The 19261-nt window shown below is 34.6% G+C and overlaps 1 protein-coding gene across 7 annotated transcripts in view; it reads right to left on the bottom strand.

Moving 5' to 3' along the window:
- LIN54 (lin-54 DREAM MuvB core complex component) overlaps positions 1–19261 on the bottom strand; it is a 177789-nt gene that overhangs the window by 78146 nt on the left and 80382 nt on the right. For 6 of the 7 annotated variants that reach the window (XM_078783826.1, XM_078783828.1, XM_078783825.1 and 3 more), the window contains 3 exons: positions 19083–19162; positions 17630–17701; positions 17155–17257 (listed from right to left, as the gene is read on the bottom strand). In XM_078783826.1, coding sequence (XP_078639952.1) covers positions 17155–17257; positions 17630–17701; positions 19083–19162 — 255 coding nt within the window. The remainder of the gene's footprint in view (positions 1–17154; positions 17258–17629; positions 17702–19082; positions 19163–19261) is intronic. The other variant, XM_078783830.1, reaches the window with a different exon arrangement.

Raw genomic sequence — 19261 nt, 5'->3', positions numbered from 1 at the left:
ATATCCTTGATAGCCACATCACTTGGTCACTCATGTCCAAATATTAGCTTCCCAGCTCAAAAGGTGCCTGAGATATTGGCCAAATGAGAAAGAAAATAAATAAATGATTAATAATGAAAATAAATAAATAATAATCATAAAAAAATTAAATTATTAATCAATTTGGTCAGAGAACACATAAACTACCACTATTTCATCAGAATCTGTAACTTAAAAAAAAAAATTTTTTTTGTCATTAATCGAATAATTAAATAATTAATCGATTAATTGATTAATTAATAAATCAAAAATATCCTTTGCAGCCAAATCACCTGGTCATTGGCATGTCCAAATATCAGCTTCCTAACTCAAAAGGTGCCTGAGTTAATAATGGTCAGAAGATAAATGAAATTTAATTAATTAAATAAGTACTTAATTAAACGCTAATAATTAAATAACTCCTCAATTAATTGATTATTCAAAAAACAAAAAATACCGTATTTGACAAAGGACTTGCTCACTACTGTGCCGAAATTTCAGCTTCCTAGCTCAAAGGATGGCTGAGATATCGTCCGGACAACCAAGAAAACAAGAAAACAAACAAGTACACATACATTCAAAGTACACCGCCCCATGCCAAATAATTAAATATGCTGCAGCGCGGCATTGCCGGGGCGCCTCTGGCGCCCGGCAATACCGCAGTGCAGCTCATTGAGGCTGCATTGGGAGGGAGAGGTGTACACTAATTGATTGATTAATTGTATAATTAAAATCAATAAAAGATTATCACAAAATATTTTCATAATCAATTGGCTAATCGCATAACTAAACCACTGGTGCTTCATCCGAAGATGTATCTTTTAGAAATTTAATTAAATAAGTCATTTATAAAAAATTCATTGATTACTCAATAAATAATTAATCGATTAATCAATAAATAATTAATAGATGAAATGATTAATCAATAAATCAAAAATATCCTTGATAGCCACATCACTTGGTCACTCATGTCCAAATATTAGCTTCCCAGCTCAAAAGGTGCCTGAGATATTGGCCAAATGAGAAAGAAAATAAATAAATGATTAATAATGAATATAAATAAATAATAATCATAAAAAAATTAAATTATTAATCAATTTGGTCAGAGAACACATAAACTACCACTATTTCATCAGAATCTGTAACTTTAAAAAAAAAAAATTTTTTTGTCATTAATCGAATAATTAAATAATTAATCGATTAATTGATTAATTAATAAATCAAAAATATCATTTGCAGCCAAATCACCTGGTCATTGGCATGTCCAAATATCAGCTTCCTAACTCAAAAGGTGCCTGAGTTAATGGTCAGAAGAGAAAGGAAATTTAATTAATTAAATAAGAACTTAATTAATCGCTAATAATTAAATAACTCCTTAATTTATTGATTAATCAAAAAAAAAAAATACCGTTTTTGACAAAGGACTTTCTCACTATTGTGCCAAAATTTCAGCTTCCTAGCTCAAAGGATGGCTGAGATATCGCCCGGACAACCAAGAAAGAAAACAAACAAACAAACAAACAAGAAAACAAACAAACAAACAAGAAACCAGAGTGAAAACTGAGTACTCTCTTTCAGCGTGCGTCACTGCCGAGCCCCCTTCGGTGCCCAGCAATGACGATTTGCAATGCCTGGAGATGGCATAGGAAAGGAGCGGTGTACAACAAGAAACCAGAGTGAAAACTGAGTACTCTCTTTCAGCGTGCGTCACTGCCGAGCCCCCTTCGGTGCCCGGCAATGACGATTTGCAATGCCTGGAGGTGGCATAGGAAAGGAGCGGTGTACAACAAGTACACATACATTCAAAGTACACCGCCCCATGCCAAATAATTAAATATGCTGCAGCGCGGCATTGCCGGGGCGCCTCTGGCGCCCGGCAATACCGCAGTGCAGCTCATTAAGGCTGCATTGGGAGGGAGGGGTGTACACTAATTGATTGATTAATTGTATAATTAAAATCAATAAAAGATTATCACAAAATATTTTCATAATCAATTGGCTAATCGCATAACTAAACCACTAGTGCTTCATCCGAAGATGTATCTTTTAGAAATTTAATTAAATAAGTCATTTATAAAAAATTAAATAATTAATTGATTACTCAATAAATAATTAATCGATTAATCAATAAATAATTAATAGATGAAATGATTAATCAATAAATCAAAAATATCCTTGATAGCCACATCACTTGGTCACTCATGTCCAAATATTAGCTTTCCAGCTCAAAAGGTGCCTGAGATATTGGCCAAATGAGAAAGAAAATAAATAAATGATTAATAATGAAAATAAATAAATAATAATCATAAAAAAATTAAATTATTAATCAATTTGGTCAGAGAACACATAAACTACCACTATTTCATCAGAATCTGTAACTTTAAAAAAAAAAAATTTTTTGTCATTAATCGAATAATTAAATAATTAATCGATTAATTGATTAATTAATAAATCAAAAATATCCTTTGCAGCCAAATCACCTGGTCATTGGCATGTCCAAATATCAGCTTCCTAACTCAAAAGGTGCCTGAGTTAATAATGGTCAGAAGAGAAATGAAATTTAATTAATTAAATAAGTACTTAATTAAACGCTAATAATTAAATAACTCCTCAATTAATTGATTATTCAAAAAACAAAAAATACCGTATTTGACAAAGGACTTGCTCACTACTGTGCCGAAATTTCAGCTTCCTAGCTCAAAGGATGGCTGAGATATCGTCCGGACAACCAAGAAAGAAAACAAACAAACAAACAAGTACAGATACATTCAAAGTACTCCGCCCCCATGCCAAATAATTAAATATCCTACAGCGCGGCATTGCCGGGGTGCCTCCGGCGCCCGGCAATACCGCAGTGCAGCTCATTGAGGCTGCATTGGGAGGGAGAGGTGTACACTAATTGATTGATTAATTGTATAATTAAAATCAATAAAAGATTATCACAAAATATTTTCTTAATCAATTGGCTAATCGCATAACTAAACCACTAGTGCTTCATCCGAAGATGTATCTTTTAGAAATTTAATCAAATGTCATTAATAAAAAATTAAATAATTAATTGATTAATCAATAAGTAATTCATCGATTAATCAATAAATAATGAATCGATTAAATGATTAATCAATTAATCAAAAATATCCTTGATAGCCACATCACTTGGTCACTGTCATGTCCAAATATTAGCTTCCCAGCTCAAAAGGTGCCTGAGATATTGGCCAAATGAGAAAGAAAATAAATAAATGATTAATAATGAAAATAAATAAATAATAATCATTAAAAAATTAAATTATCAATCAATTCGGTCACAGAACACATAAACCACCACCATTTCATCAGAATCTGTAACTGGGGGGGAAATTTTTTTTTTAAATAATTTATCGAATAATTAAATAATTAATCGATACATTGATTAATTGATTAATCAATAAATCAAAAATATCCTTGATAGCCACATCACTTGGTCACTCATGTCCAAATATTAGCTTCTGAGCTCAAAAGGTGCCTGAGATATTGGCCAAATGAGAAAGAAGATAAATAAATGATTAATAATGAAAATAAATAAATAATAATCATAAAAAAATTAAATTATTAATCAATTCGGTCAGAGAACACATAAACCACCACCATTTCATCAGAATCTGTAACTTTAAAAAAAAAATTTTTTGGTCATTAATCAAATAATTAAATAATTAATCGATTAATTGATTAATTGATTAATTAATAAATCAAAAATAGACTTTGCAGCCAAATCACCTGGTCATTGGCATGTCCAAATATCAGCTTCCTAACTCAAAAGGTGCCTGAGTTAATGGTCAGAAGAGAAATGAAATTGAATTAATTAAATAAGTACTTAATTAATCGCTAATAATTAAATAACTCATCAATTAATTGATTAATCAAAAAACAAAAAATACCGTTTTTGCCAAAGGACTTGCTCACTATTGTGCCGAAATTTCAGCTTCCTAGCTCAAAGGATGGCTGAGATATCGCCCGGACAAACAAACAAACAACCAAGAAAACAAACAACCAGAGTGAAAACTGAGTACTCTCTTTCAGCGTGCGTCACTGCCGAGCCCCCTTCGGTGCCCAGCAATGACGATTTGCAATGCCTGGAGATGGCATAGGAAAGGAGCGGTGTACAACAACCAAGAAAACAAACAAACAAGAAACCAGAGTGAAAACTGAGTACTCTCTTTCAGCGTGCGTCACTGCCGAGCCCCCTTTGGTGCCCGGCAATGACGATTTGCAATGCCTGGAGATGGCATAGGAAAGGAGCGGTGTACAACAAACAAGAAAGAAACCAGAGTGAAAACTGAGTACTCTCTTTCAGCGTGCGTCACTGCCGAGCCCCCTTTGGTGCCCGGCAATGACGATTTGCAATGCCTGGAGATGGCATAGGAAAGGAGCGGTGTACAACAAGTACACATACATTCAAAGTACACCGCCCCATGCCAAATAATTAAATATGCTGCAGCGCGGCATTGCCGGGGCGCCTCCGGCGCCCGGCAATACCGCAGTGCAGCTCATTGAGGCTGCATTGGGAGGGAGAGGTGTACACTAATTGATTGATTAATTGTATAATTAAAATCAATAAAAGATTATCACAAAATATTTTCATAATCAATTGGCTAATCGCATAACTAAACCAGTAGTGCTTCATCCGAAGATGTATCTTTTAGAAATTTAATTAAATAAGTCATTTATAAAAAATTAAATAATTAATTGATTACTCAATAAATAATTAATCGATTAATCAATAAATACTTAATAGATGAAATGATTAATCAATAAATCAAAAATATCCTTGATAGCCACATCACTTGGTCACTCATGTCCAAATATTAGCTTCCCAGCTCAAAAGGTGCCTGAGATATTGGCCAAATGAGAAAGAAAATAAATAAATGATTAATAATGAAAATAAATAAATAATAATCATAAAAAAATTAAATTATTAATCAATTTGGTCAGAGAACACATAAACTACCACTATTTCATCAGAATCTGTAACTTAAAAAAAAAAAATTTTTTTGTCATTAATCGAATAATTAAATAATTAATCGATTAATTGATTAATTAATAAATCAAAAATATCCTTTGCAGCCAAATCACCTGGTCATTGGCATGTCCAAATATCAGCTTCCTAACTCAAAAGGTGCCTGAGTTAATAATGGTCAGAAGAGAAATGAAATTTAATTAATTAAATAAGTACTTAATTAAACGCTAATAATTAAATAACTCCTCAATTAATTGATTATTCAAAAAACAAAAAATACCGTATTTGACAAAGGACTTGCTCACTACTGTGCCGAAATTTCAGCTTCCTAGCTCAAAGGATGGCTGAGATATCGTCCGGACAACCAAGAAAGAAAACAAACAAACAAGAAAACAAACAAGTACACATACATTCAAAGTACACCGCCCCATGCCAAATAATTAAATATGCTGCAGCGCGGCATTGCCGGGGCGCCTCCGGCGCCCGGCAATACCGCAGTGCAGCTCATTGAGGCTGCATTGGGAGGGAGAGGTGTACACTAATTGATTGATTAATTGTATAATTAAAATCAATAAAAGATTATCACAAAATATTTTCATAATCAATTGGCTAATCGCATAACTAAACCAGTAGTGCTTCATCCGAAGATGTATCTTTTAGAAATTTAATTAAATAAGTCATTTATAAAAAATTAAATAATTAATTGATTACTCAATAAATAAATTAATCGATTAATCAATAAATACTTAATAGATGAAATGATTAATCAATAAATCAAAAATATCCTTGATAGCCACATCACTTGGTCACTCATGTCCAAATATTAGCTTCCCAGCTCAAAAGGTGCCTGAGATATTGGCCAAATGAGAAAGAAAATAAATAAATGATTAATAATGAAAATAAATAAATAATAATCATAAAAAAATTAAATTATTAATCAATTTGGTCAGAGAACACATAAACTACCACTATTTCATCAGAATCTGTAACTTAAAAAAAAAAAAATTTTTTGTCATTAATCGAATAATTAAATAATTAATCGATTAATTGATTAATTAATAAATCAAAAATATCCTTTGCAGCCAAATCACCTGGTCATTGGCATGTCCAAATATCAGCTTCCTAACTCAAAAGGTGCCTGAGTTAATAATGGTCAGAAGATAAATGAAATTTAATTAATTAAATAAGTACTTAATTAAACGCTAATAATTAAATAACTCCTCAATTAATTGATTATTCAAAAAACAAAAAATACCGTATTTGACAAAGGACTTGCTCACTACTGTGCCGAAATTTCAGCTTCCTAGCTCAAAGGATGGCTGAGATATCGTCCGGACAACCAAGAAAGAAAACAAACAAACAAGAAAACAAACAAGTACACATACATTCAAAGTACACCGCCCCATGCCAAATAATTAAATATGCTGCAGCGCGGCATTGCCGGGGCGCCTCCGGCGCCCGGCAATACCGCAGTGCAGCTCATTGAGGCTGCATTGGGAGGGAGAGGTGTACACTAATTGATTGATTAATTGTATAATTAAAATCAATAAAAGATTATCACAAAATATTTTCATAATCAATTGGCTAATCGCATAACTAAACCAGTAGTGCTTCATCCGAAGATGTATCTTTTAGAAATTTAATTAAATAAGTCATTTATAAAAAATTAAATAATTAATTGATTACTCAATAAATAATTAATCGATTAATCAATAAATACTTAATAGATGAAATGATTAATCAATAAATCAAAAATATCCTTGATAGCCACATCACTTGGTCACTCATGTCCAAATATTAGCTTCCCAGCTCAAAAGGTGCCTGAGATATTGGCCAAATGAGAAAGAAAATAAATAAATGATTAATAATGAAAATAAATAAATAATAATCATAAAAAAATTAAATTATTAATCAATTTGGTCAGAGAAAACATAAACTACCACTATTTCATCAGAATCTGTAACTTAAAAAAAAAAAATTTTTTTGTCATTAATCGAATAATTAAATAATTAATCGATTAATTGATTAATTAATAAATCAAAAATATCCTTTGCAGCCAAATCACCTGGTCATTGGCATGTCCAAATATCAGCTTCCTAACTCAAAAGGTGCCTGAGTTAATAATGGTCAGAAGATAAATGAAATTTAATTAATTAAATAAGTACTTAATTAAACGCTAATAATTAAATAACTCCTCAATTAATTGATTATTCAAAAAACAAAAAATACCGTATTTGACAAAGGACTTGCTCACTACTGTGCCGAAATTTCAGCTTCCTAGCTCAAAGGATGGCTGAGATATCGTCCGGACAACCAAGAAAGAAAACAAACAAACAAGAAAACAAGAAAACAAACAAGAAACCAGAGTGAAAACTGAGTACTCTCTTTCAGCGTGCGTCACTGCCGAGCCCCCTTTGGTGCCCGGCAATGACGATTTGCAATGCCTGGAGATGGCATAGGAAAGGAGCGGTGTACAACAAGAAACCAGAGTGAAAACTGAGTACTCTCTTTCAGCGTGCGTCACTGCCGAGCCCCCTTTGGTGCCCGGCAATGACGATTTGCAATGCCTGGAGATGGCATAGGAAAGGAGCGGTGTACAACAAGTACACATACATTCAAAGTACACCACCCCATGCCAAATAATTAAATATGCTGCAGCGCGGCATTGCCGGGGCGCCTCAGGCGCCCGGCAATACCGCAGTGCAGCTCATTGAGGCTGCATTGGGAGGGAGAGGTGTACACTAATTGATTGATTAATTGTATAATTAAAATCAATAAAAGATTATCACAAAATATTTTCATAATCAATTGGCTAATCGCATAACTAAACCACTAGTGCTTCATCCGAAGATGTATCTTTTAGAAATTTAATTAAATAAGTCATTATAAAAAATTAAATAATTAATTGATTACTCAATAAATAATTAATCGATTAATCAATAAATAATTAATAGATGAAATGATTAATCAATAAATCAAAAATATCCTTGATAGCCACATCACTTGGTCACTCATGTCCAAATATTAGCTTCCCAGCTCAAAAGGTGCCTGAGATATTGGCCAAATGAGAAAGAAAATAAATAAATGATTAATAATGAAAATAAATAAATAATAATAATCATAAAAAAATTAAATTATTAATCAATTTGGTCAGAGAACACATAAACTACCACTATTTCATCAGAATCTGTAACTTAAAAAAAAAAAAGTTTTTGTCATTAATGGAATAATTAAATAATTAATCGATTAATTGATTAATTAATAAATCAAAAATATCCTTTGCAGCCAAATCACCTGGTCATTGGCATGTCCAAATATCAGCTTCCTAACTCAAAAGGTGCCTGAGTTAATGGTCAGAAGAGAAATGAAATTTAATTAATTAAATAAGTACTTAATTAAACGCTAATAATTAAATAACTCCTCAATTAATTGATTATTCAAAAAACAAAAAATACCGTATTTGACAAAGGACTTGCTCACTACTGTGCCGAAATTTCAGCTTCCTAGCTCAAAGGATGGCTGAGATATCGCCCGGACAACCAAGAAAACAAGAAACCAGAGTGAAAACTGAGTACTCTCTTTCAGCGTGCGTCACTGCCGAGCCCCCTTTGGTGCCCGGCAATGACGATTTGCAATGCCTGGAGATGGCATAGGAAAGGAGCGGTGTACAACAAGTACACATACATTCAAAGTACACTGCCCCATGCCAAATAATTAAATATGCTGCAGCGCGGCATTGCCGGGGCGCCTACGGCGCCCGGCAATACCGCAGTGCAGCTCATTGAGGCTGCATTGGGAGGGAGAGGTGTACACTAATTGATTGATTAATTGTATAATTAAAATCAATAAAAGCTTATCACAAAATATTTTCATAATCAATTGGCTAATAGCATACCTGAAGCACTAGTGCTTCATCCGAAGATGTATCTTTTAGAAATTTAATTAAATAAGTCATTTATAAAAAATTAAATAATTAATTGATTACTCAATAAAAAATTAATCGATTAATCAATAAATAATTAATAGATGAAATGATTAATCAATAAATCAAAAATATCCTTGATAGCCACATCACTTGGTCACTCATGTCCAAATATTAGCTTCCCAGCTCAAAAGGTGCCTGAGATATTGGCCAAATGAGAAAGAAAATAAATAAATGATTAATAATGAAAATAAGTAAATAATAATCATAAAAAAATTAAATTATTAATCAATTTGGTCAGAGAACACATAAACTACCACTATTTCATCAGAATCTGTAACTTTAAAAAAAAAAAAAAAGTTGTCATAAATCAAATAATTAAATAATTAATCGATTAATTGATTAATTCATAAATCAAAAATATCCTTTGCAGCCAAATCACCTGGTTATTGGCATGTCCAAATATCAGCTTCCTAACTCAAAAGGTGCCTGAGTTAATGGTCAGAAGAGAAAGGAAATTTGATTAATTAAATAACTACTTAATTAATCGCAAATAATCAAATAACTCCTCAATTTAATGATTAATCAAAAAACAAAAAATACCGTTTTTGACAAAGCACTTTCTCACTATTGTGCCAAAATTTCAGCTTCCTAGCTCAAAGGATGGCTGAGATATCGTCCGGACAACCAAGAAAGAAAACAAACAAACAAGAAAGAAAACAAGTACACATACATTCAAAGTACACCGCCCCATGCCAAATAATTAAATATGCTGCAGCGCGGCATTGCCGGGGCGCCTCCGGCGCCCGGCAATACCGCAGTGCAGCTCATTGAGGCTGCATTGGGAGGGAGAGGTGTACACTAATTGATTGATTAATTGTATAATTAAAATCAATAAAAGATAATTATCACAAAATATTTTCATAATCAATTGGCTAATCGCATAACTAAACCAGTAGTGCTTCATCCGAAGATGTATCTTTTAGAAATTTAATTAAATAAGTCATTTATAAAAAATTAAATAATTAATTGATTACTCAATAAATAATTAATCGATTAATCAATAAATACTTAATAGATGAAATGATTAATCAATAAATCAAAAATATCCTTGATAGCCACATCACTTGGTCACTCATGTCCAAATATTAGCTTCCCAGCTCAAAAGGTGCCTGAGATATTGGCCAAATGAGAAAGAAAATAAATAAATGATTAATAATGAAAATAAATAAATAATAATCATAAAAAAATTAAATTATTAATCAATTTGGTCAGAGAACACATAAACTACCACTATTTCATCAGAATCTGTAACTTAAAAAAAAAAAAATTTTTTGTCATTAATCGAATAATTAAATAATTAATCGATTAATTGATTAATTAATAAATCAAAAAATATCCTTTGCAGCCAAATCACCTGGTCATTGGCATGTCCAAATATCAGCTTCCTAACTCAAAAGGTGCCTGAGTTAATAATGGTCAGAAGATAAATGAAATTTAATTAATTAAATAAGTACTTAATTAAACGCTAATAATTAAATAACTCCTCAATTAATTGATTATTCAAAAAACAAAAAATACCGTATTTGACAAAGGACTTGCTCACTACTGTGCCGAAATTTCAGCTTCCTAGCTCAAAGGATGGCTGAGATATCGTCCGGACAACCAAGAAAACAAACAAACAAGAAAACAAGAAAACAAACAAGAAACCAGAGTGAAAACTGAGTACTCTCTTTCAGCGTGCGTCACTGCCGAGCCCCCTTTGGTGCCCGGCAATGACGATTTGCAATGCCTGGAGATGGCATAGGAAAGGAGCGGTGTACAACAAGTACACATACATTCAAAGTACACCGCCCCATGCCAAATAATTAAATATGCTGCAGCGCGGAATTGCCGGGGCGCCTCTGGCGCCCGGCAATACCGCAGTGCAGCTCATTGAGGCTGCATTGGGAGGGAGAGGTGTACACTAATTGATTGATTAATTGTATAATTAAAATCAATAAAAGATTATCACAAAATATTTTCATAATCAATTGGCTAATCGCATAACTAAACCACTGGTGCTTCATCCGAAGATGTATCTTTTAGAAATTTAATTAAATAAGTCACTTATAAATAATTAAATAATTAATTGATTACTCAATAAATAATTAATCGATTAATCAATAAATAATTAATAGATGAAATGATTAATCAATAAATCAAAAATATCCTTGATAGCCACATCACTTGGTCACTCATGTCCAAATATTAGCTTCCCAGCTCAAAAGGTGCCTGAGATATTGGCCAAATGAGAAAGAAAATAAATAAATGATTAATAATGAAAATAAATAAATAATAATCATAAAAAAATTAAATTATTAATCAATTTGGTCAGAGAACACATAAACTACCACTATTTCATCAGAATCTGTAACTTTAAAAAAAAAAATTTTTTTGTCATTAATCGAATAATTAAATAATTAATCGATTAATTGATTAATTAATAAATCAAAAATATCCTTTGCAGTCTAATCACCTGGTCATTGGCATGTCCAAATATCAGCTTCCTAACTCAAAAGGTGCCTGAGTTAATGGTCAGAAGAGAAAGGAAATTTGATTAATTAAATAAGTACTTAATTAATCGCTAATAATTAAATAACTCCTCAATTTATTGATTAATCAAAAAAAAAAAATACCGTTTTTGACAAAGGACTTGCTCACTATTGTGCTGAAATTTCAGCTTCCTAGCTCAAAGGATGGCTGAGATATCGCCCGGACAACCAAGAAAGAAAACAAACAAACAAGAAAGAAAACAAGTACACATACATTCAAAGTACACCGCCCCATGCCAAATAATTAAATATGCTGCAGCGCGGCATTGCCGGGGCGCCTCCGGCGCCCGGCAATACCGCAGTGCAGCTCATTGAGGCTGCATTGGGAGGGAGAGGTGTACACTAATTGATTGATTAATTGTATAATTAAAATCAATAAAAGATTATCACAAAATATTTTCATAATCAATTGGCTAATCGCATAACTAAACCACTGGTGCTTCATCCGAAGATGTATCTTTTAGAAATTTAATTAAATAAGTCATTTATAAAAAATTCATTGATTACTCAATAAATAATTAATCGATTAATCAATAAATAATTAATAGATGAAATGATTAATCAATAAATCAAAAATATCCTTGATAGCCACATCACTTGGTCACTCATGTCCAAATATTAGCTTCCCAGCTCAAAAGGTGCCTGAGATATTGGCCAAATGAGAAAGAAAATAAATAAATGATTAATAATGAATATAAATAAATAATAATCATAAAAAAATTAAATTATTAATCAATTTGGTCAGAGAACACATAAACTACCACTATTTCATCAGAATCTGTAACTTTAAAAAAAAAATTTTTTTTGTCATTAATCGAATAATTAAATAATTAATCGATTAATTGATTAATTAATAAATCAAAAATATCCTTTGCAGCCAAATCACCTGGTCATTGGCATGTCCAAATATCAGCTTCCTAACTCAAAAGGTGCCTGAGTTAATAATGGTCAGAAGAGAAATGAAATTTAATTAATTAAATAAGTACTTAATTAAACGCTAATAATTAAATAACTCCTCAATTAATTGATTATTCAAAAAACAAAAAATACCGTATTTGACAAAGGACTTGCTCACTACTGTGCCGAAATTTAAGCTTCCTAGCTCAAAGGATGGCTGAGATATCGTCCGGACAACCAAGAAAACAAACAAACAAGCAAGAAAACAAACAAGTACAAATACATTCAAAGTACACCGCCCCATGCCAAATAATTAAATATGCTGCAGCGCGGCATTGCCGGGGCGCCTCTGGCGCCCGGCAATACCGCAGTGCAGCTCATTAAGGCTGCATTGGGAGGGAGGGGTGTACACTAATTGATTGATTAATTGTATAATTAAAATCAATAAAAGATTATCACAAAATATTTTCATAATCAATTGGCTAATCGCATAACTAAACCACTAGTGCTTCATCCGAAGATGTATCTTTTAGAAATTTAATTAAATAAGTCATTTATAAAAAATTAAATAATTAATTGATTACTCAATAAATAATTAATCGATTAATCAATAAATAATTAATAGATGAAATGATTAATCAATAAATCAAAAATATCCTTGATAGCCACATCACTTGGTCACTCATGTCCAAATATTAGCTTCCCAGCTCAAAAGGTGCCTGAGATATTGGCCAAATGAGAAAGAAAATAAATAAATGATTAATAATGAAAATAAATAAATAATAATCATAAAAAATTAAATTATTAATCAATTTGGTCAGAGAACACATAAACTACCACTATTTCATCAGAATCTGTAACTTTAAAAAAAAAAAAATTTTTGTCATTAATCGAATAATTAAATAATTAATCGATTAATTGATTAATTAATAAATCAAAAATATCCTTTGCAGCCAAATCACCTGGTCATTGGCATGTCCAAATATCAGCTTCCTAACTCAAAAGGTGCCTGAGTTAATAATGGTCAGAAGAGAAATGAAATTTAATTAATTAAATAAGTACTTAATTAAACGCTAATAATTAAATAACTCCTCAATTAATTGATTATTCAAAAAACAAAAAATACCGTATTTGACAAAGGACTTGCTCACTACTGTGCCGAAATTTCAGCTTCCTAGCTCAAAGGATGGCTGAGATATCGTCCGGACAACCAAGAAAACAAACAAACAAGCAAGAAAACAAACAAGAAAACAAACAAGAAACCAGAGTGAAAACTGAGTACTCTCTTTCAGCGTGCGTCACTGCCGAGCCCCCTTTGGTGCCCGGCAATGACGATTTGCAATGCCTGGAGATGGCATAGGAAAGGAGCGGTGTACAACAAGAAAACAAACAAGAAACCAGAGTGAAAACTGAGTACTCTCTTTCAGCGTGCGTCACTGCCGAGCCCCCTTTGGTGCCCGGCAATGACGATTTGCAATGCCTGGAGATGGCATAGGAAAGGAGCGGTGTACAACAAGTACACATACATTCAAAGTACACCGCCCCATGCCAAATAATTAAATATGCTGCAGCGCGGCATTGCCGGGGCGCCTCAGGCGCCCGGCAATACCGCAGTGCAGCTCATTGAGGCTGCATTGGGAGGGAGACGTGTACACTAATTGATTGATTAATTGTATAATTAAAATCAATAAAAGATTATCACAAAATATTTTCATAATCAATTGGCTAATCGCATAACTAAACCACTAGTGCTTCATCCGAAGATGTATCTTTTAGAAATTTAATTAAATAAGTCATTTATAAAAAATTAAATAATTAATTGATTACTCAATAAATAATTAATCGATTAATCAATAAATAATTAATAGATGAAATGATTAATCAATAAATCAAAAATATCCTTGATAGCCACATCACTTGGTCACTCATGTCCAAATATTAGCTTCCCAGCTCAAAAGGTGCCTGAGATATTGGCCAAATGAGAAAGAAAATAAATAAATGATTAATAATGAAAATAAATAAATAATAATCATAAAAAAATTAAATTATTAATCAATTTGGTCAGAGAACACATAAACTACCACTATTTCATCAGAATCTGTAACTTTAAAAAAAAAAATTTTTTTGTCATTAATCGAATAATTAAATAATTAATCGATTAATTGATTAATTAATAAATCAAAAATATCCTTTGCAGCCAAATCACCTGGTCATTGGCATGTCCAAATATCAGCTTCCTAACTCAAAAGGTGCCTGAGTTAATAATGGTCAGAAGAGAAATGAAATTTAATTAATTAAATAAGTACTTAATTAAACGCTAATAATTAAATAACTCCTCAATTAATTGATTATTCAAAAAACAAAAAATACCGTATTTGAGAAAGGACTTGCTCACTACTGTGCCGAAATTTCAGCTTCCTAGCTCAAAGGATGGCTGAGATATCGCCCGGACAACCAAGAAAACAAACAACCAGAGTGAAAACTGAGTACTCTCTTTCAGCGTGCGTCACTGCCGAGCCCCCTTTGGTGCCCGGCAATGACGATTTGCAATGCCTGGAGATGGCATAGGAAAGGAGCGGTGTACAACAAGTACACATACATTCAAAGTACACCGCCCCATGCCAAATAATTAAATATGCTGCAGCGCGGCATTGCCGGGGCGCCTCCGGCGCCCGGCAATACCGCAGTGCAGCTCATTGAGGCTGCATTGGGAGGGAGAGGTGTACACTAATTGATTGATTAATTGTATAATTAAAATCAATAAAAGATTATCACAAAATATTTTCATAATCAATTGGCTAATCGCATAACTAAACCACTAGTGCTTCATCTGAAGATGTATCTTTTAGAAATTTAATTAAATAAGTCATTTATAAAAAATTAAATAATTAATTGATTACTCAATAAATAATTAATCGATTAATCAATAAATACTTAATAGATGAAATGATTAATCAATAAATCAAAAATATCCTTGATAGCCACATCACTTGGTCACTCATGTCCAAATATTAGCTTCCCAGCTCAAAAGGTGCCTGAGATATTGGCCAAATGAGAAAGAAAATAAATAAATGATTAATAATGAAAATAAATAAATAATAATCATAAAAAAATTAAATTATTAATCAATTTGGTCAGAGAACACATAAACTACCACTATTTCATCAGAATCTGTAACTTAAAAAAAAAAAATTTTTTGTCATTAATCGAATAATTAAATAATTAATCGATTAATTGATTAATTAATAAATCAAAAATATCCTTTGCAGCCAAATCACCTGGTCATTGGCATGTCCAAATATCAGCTTCCTAACTGAAAAGGTGCCTGAGTTAATAATGGTCAGAAGAGAAATGAAATTTAATTAATTAAATAAGTACTTAATTAAACGCTAATAATTAAATAACTCCTCAATTAATTGATTATTCAAAAAACAAAAAATACCGTATTTGACAAAGGACTTGCTCACTACTGTGCCGAAATTTCAGCTTCCTAGCTCAAAGGATGGCTGAGATATCGCCCGGACAACCAAGAAAACAAACAACCAGAGTGAAAACTGAGTAGTCTCTTTCAGCGTGCGTCACTGCAGAGCCCCCTTTGGTGCCCGGCAATGACGATTTGCAATGCCTGGAGATGGCATAGGAAAGGAGCGGTGTACAACAAGAAAACAAACAAGAAACCAGAGTGAAAACTGAGTACTCTCTTTCAGTGTGCGTCACTGCCGAGCCCCCTTTGGTGCCCGGCAATGACGATTTGCAATGCCTGGAGATGGCATAGGAAAGGAGCGGTGTACAACAAGAAAACAAACAAGAAACCAGAGTGAAAACTGAGTACTCTCTTTCAGCGTGCGTCACTGCCGAGCCCCCTTTGGTGCCCGGCAATGACGATTTGCAATGCCTGGAGATGGCATAGGAAAGGAGCGGTGTACAACAAACAAGAAAGAAACCAGAGTGAAAACTGAGTACTCTCTTTCAGCGTGCGTCACTGCCGAGCCCCCTTTGGTGCCCGGCAATGACGATTTGCAATGCCTGGAGATGGCATAGGAAAGGAGCGGTGTACAACAAACAAACAGAGTGAAAACTGAGTAGTACTCCCTTTCAGCGTGCGTCACTGCCGAGCCCCCTCCGGTGCCCAGCAATGACGATTTGCAATGCCTGGAGATGGCATAGGAAAGGTGCAGTGTACAAAAAACTCTTTAATCCAGGCTAGCTCAGTTTTACAAAAAATCTTCTTTCGTATGCAGCACAAGGTTGCGGTGTGGCATCATTGGATGAGGGCACAGCTGTGCAGCCGATATAGTGCCCTCTGCAGGTTACAGCAGGAATTTGTAATTTCTCCATGGTCCTGGCTATAGCACGTCTACTTTTCACAAAGGACACCGTAGGATCTTTAAAATCCACCAACTAATGCTGGCAGACGGGTTGCCCGTTTTAACGTCCATCTGCGAGACGGCACACACATTGATGCCTCACCCTGCCTGTAAAACACCGGGATATCAGTTTATAGGTGGGTCGGAACTCATACCCAGGCTAGACAGCGTAGAGGTGAATGTGCGGACCTCCTGCCAGCCCAGTTTTGAAAATGCTTCCCCATTTTAAAATGCTCCCCAATGCCAGCCCAGACAGGATTTATGCACCCAAAATCCCCTCAAAACTAACAAGACGTATACAGCGATCGGAACGGTGTGATAAGACTATTGGTACAAGTGAAAGAACGATCAAGAGCACGATACCTTGATGGCCCTTTGCCGCTCCACCTCATGGGCCAGGTTGTTAAAGCAATTGCGACAGTTGCAAGTACTGCAAAATTCACCATTGGAGAAACACTCGCAGTAGCTGTGAACAATAGGGGGAAGACAGATGAGAGGCAACCATGAATGGCACAGGTGTACAACCATTTAAATTGGTAAATGCAAACTCAATTCACAATCTTTGCACTCCACAAGCAGCCGGTTGGTGCAAAGCTATGAGCACAGATCAGGGTTTAAACCTCAAATATTTCATCAAGCTGCCCACAAAGTCCTAACATCCATAAACCATATGGAACTCCCAAAACGACAACCAAGCAACCATTATAAGCTCTTCTATTCATGAAACCTCATTGCAAAGGAAAGAGCGACCTTTGCTGACAAGTAGATAATTAATTGTTGTAATTGTGCACGACTGTAACATCAATTTTAAATATGAGTGCCTTTTCCTCCAACTTACAGCTTCAGGCACTGAGACTTTGTGCAGTTACAGGGTTTGCGTGTGCGAGACAGGGCTTCGGTAGCGGCGATCCTGCAAGTTAAACAAGGATATGATGGTCAATGTTAAACAATAGTGTTATAATGGACTAGTGGAGCCTACCCGTTGTTTTGCTGACGGACCAATTGCTCGGGGGGGGGGGGGGGGGGGGGGAGAGTGGGGTGGGGGGGGAAGAGTGGGGGGGGGGAGGGTGAAGTGAGGTGGCTAGAGAGGTGGGAATGGGGAGGGGGGGGAAGGAGGGGGAAGGGGGAGATGGGGGGGGGGGGTCAAGGAGAACGAAAGGGGGAGGGGAGGAGGACAAATTTACCCATGCGAAGAGTGCTTTAACCGCAGCGTTGCCCGTCTAAAAAAGGAAATTGTAATACCCTCTGCCACCACCACCAGGTGGTGCTACACGGTACAACTTTTAAGAAGATAATTTAAGCCCCCTCCCACCGCCACACACCCATATAAGGCCGTGGCCACATTGCCTATGTTACTCCGCTCCCCAAAGCCTACCCATAGTTGTATTTGTGCCGCAAGTTTAGAGTTTGTAAAAAAAAAAAAAAAAAATTTTTATAACTGCAATAAAAATAACAAGCGTTACGCCTAGGTCCCACGTCGGGGAAGTGATGTGAGTTGACAAAGTGGAACACGCAGAAAACATGCTATGATATGATATTTCGCTCACAAGGATCAGACATACATGGAGGCGGCCATCTTGGATTTTGACGTGGCGACCCAATTTTCAATAGCGTTCTTCCTTGTGCCTAGATACACCCACACACCAGAAGGTACTTCGCTTATTTTTCAAGATATTTCGCTCACAAGGTTCAGACATATATATGGTGGCGGCCGTCCTGGATTTTGACGTGGCGACCCACTTTACAATAGCGGTCTTCCTTATGCCGAGATACACCCACACACAAAATTAGAAGTTGGTACTTCGCTTATTTTTCAAGATATTCATCTCACAAGGTTCGGACATACATGGCGGCGGCCATCTTGGATTTTGACATGGCGACCCAATTTTCAGTAGGGTTCTTCCTTATGCCTAGATACACCCACACACCAGATTAGAAGTTGGTACATCGCTTATTTTTCAAGATATTTCGCTCACAAGGTTCAGACATATATATGGTGGCGGCCATCTTGGATTTTGACGTGGCTACCCAATTTTCAATCGCGGTCTTCCTAATGCCGAGATACACCCACACACTAAATTAGAAGTTGGTACTTTGCCAAGTCAAAGTCCAAGTTTGGAGTTTGTAAAAAAAAAATTTTTTTTTTAATAACTGCAATAAAAATAATAAAGCTTGTTCGGTAGATAATTAAGAAGTTGGGAGTTTTTTTTTTGGAAGATGGTGCATGTGGAATGAGGAGGGTGTGGGAGGACAAATGAGGAGTCGTTGGAAAGGAATACTTTTGGACGCACCCATTGACGGGGATACGGCTTTGTACAGATGTTACCGGCACAGGAACTTGGTGCTTTGCTGTAGTTGTGGACTGTTGGAGCTGAAGGAGGAGCATGCAGGTAAAGTTAGCAGTTTTGAATTAGTAAACATTATCTACACAAAATAAACTTCAGCCAATCAACTAGCATAAAGTGAAGAG

This window comes from Myxine glutinosa, chromosome 8 (genome assembly GCF_964187855.1).
Source record: "Myxine glutinosa chromosome 8, kmMyxGlut1.1, whole genome shotgun sequence".
Lineage (NCBI taxonomy): Eukaryota > Metazoa > Chordata > Myxini > Myxiniformes > Myxinidae > Myxine > Myxine glutinosa.
Note: the sequence above shows the minus strand (reverse complement) of the source record. Positions and strands in the feature narration are given on the sequence as shown.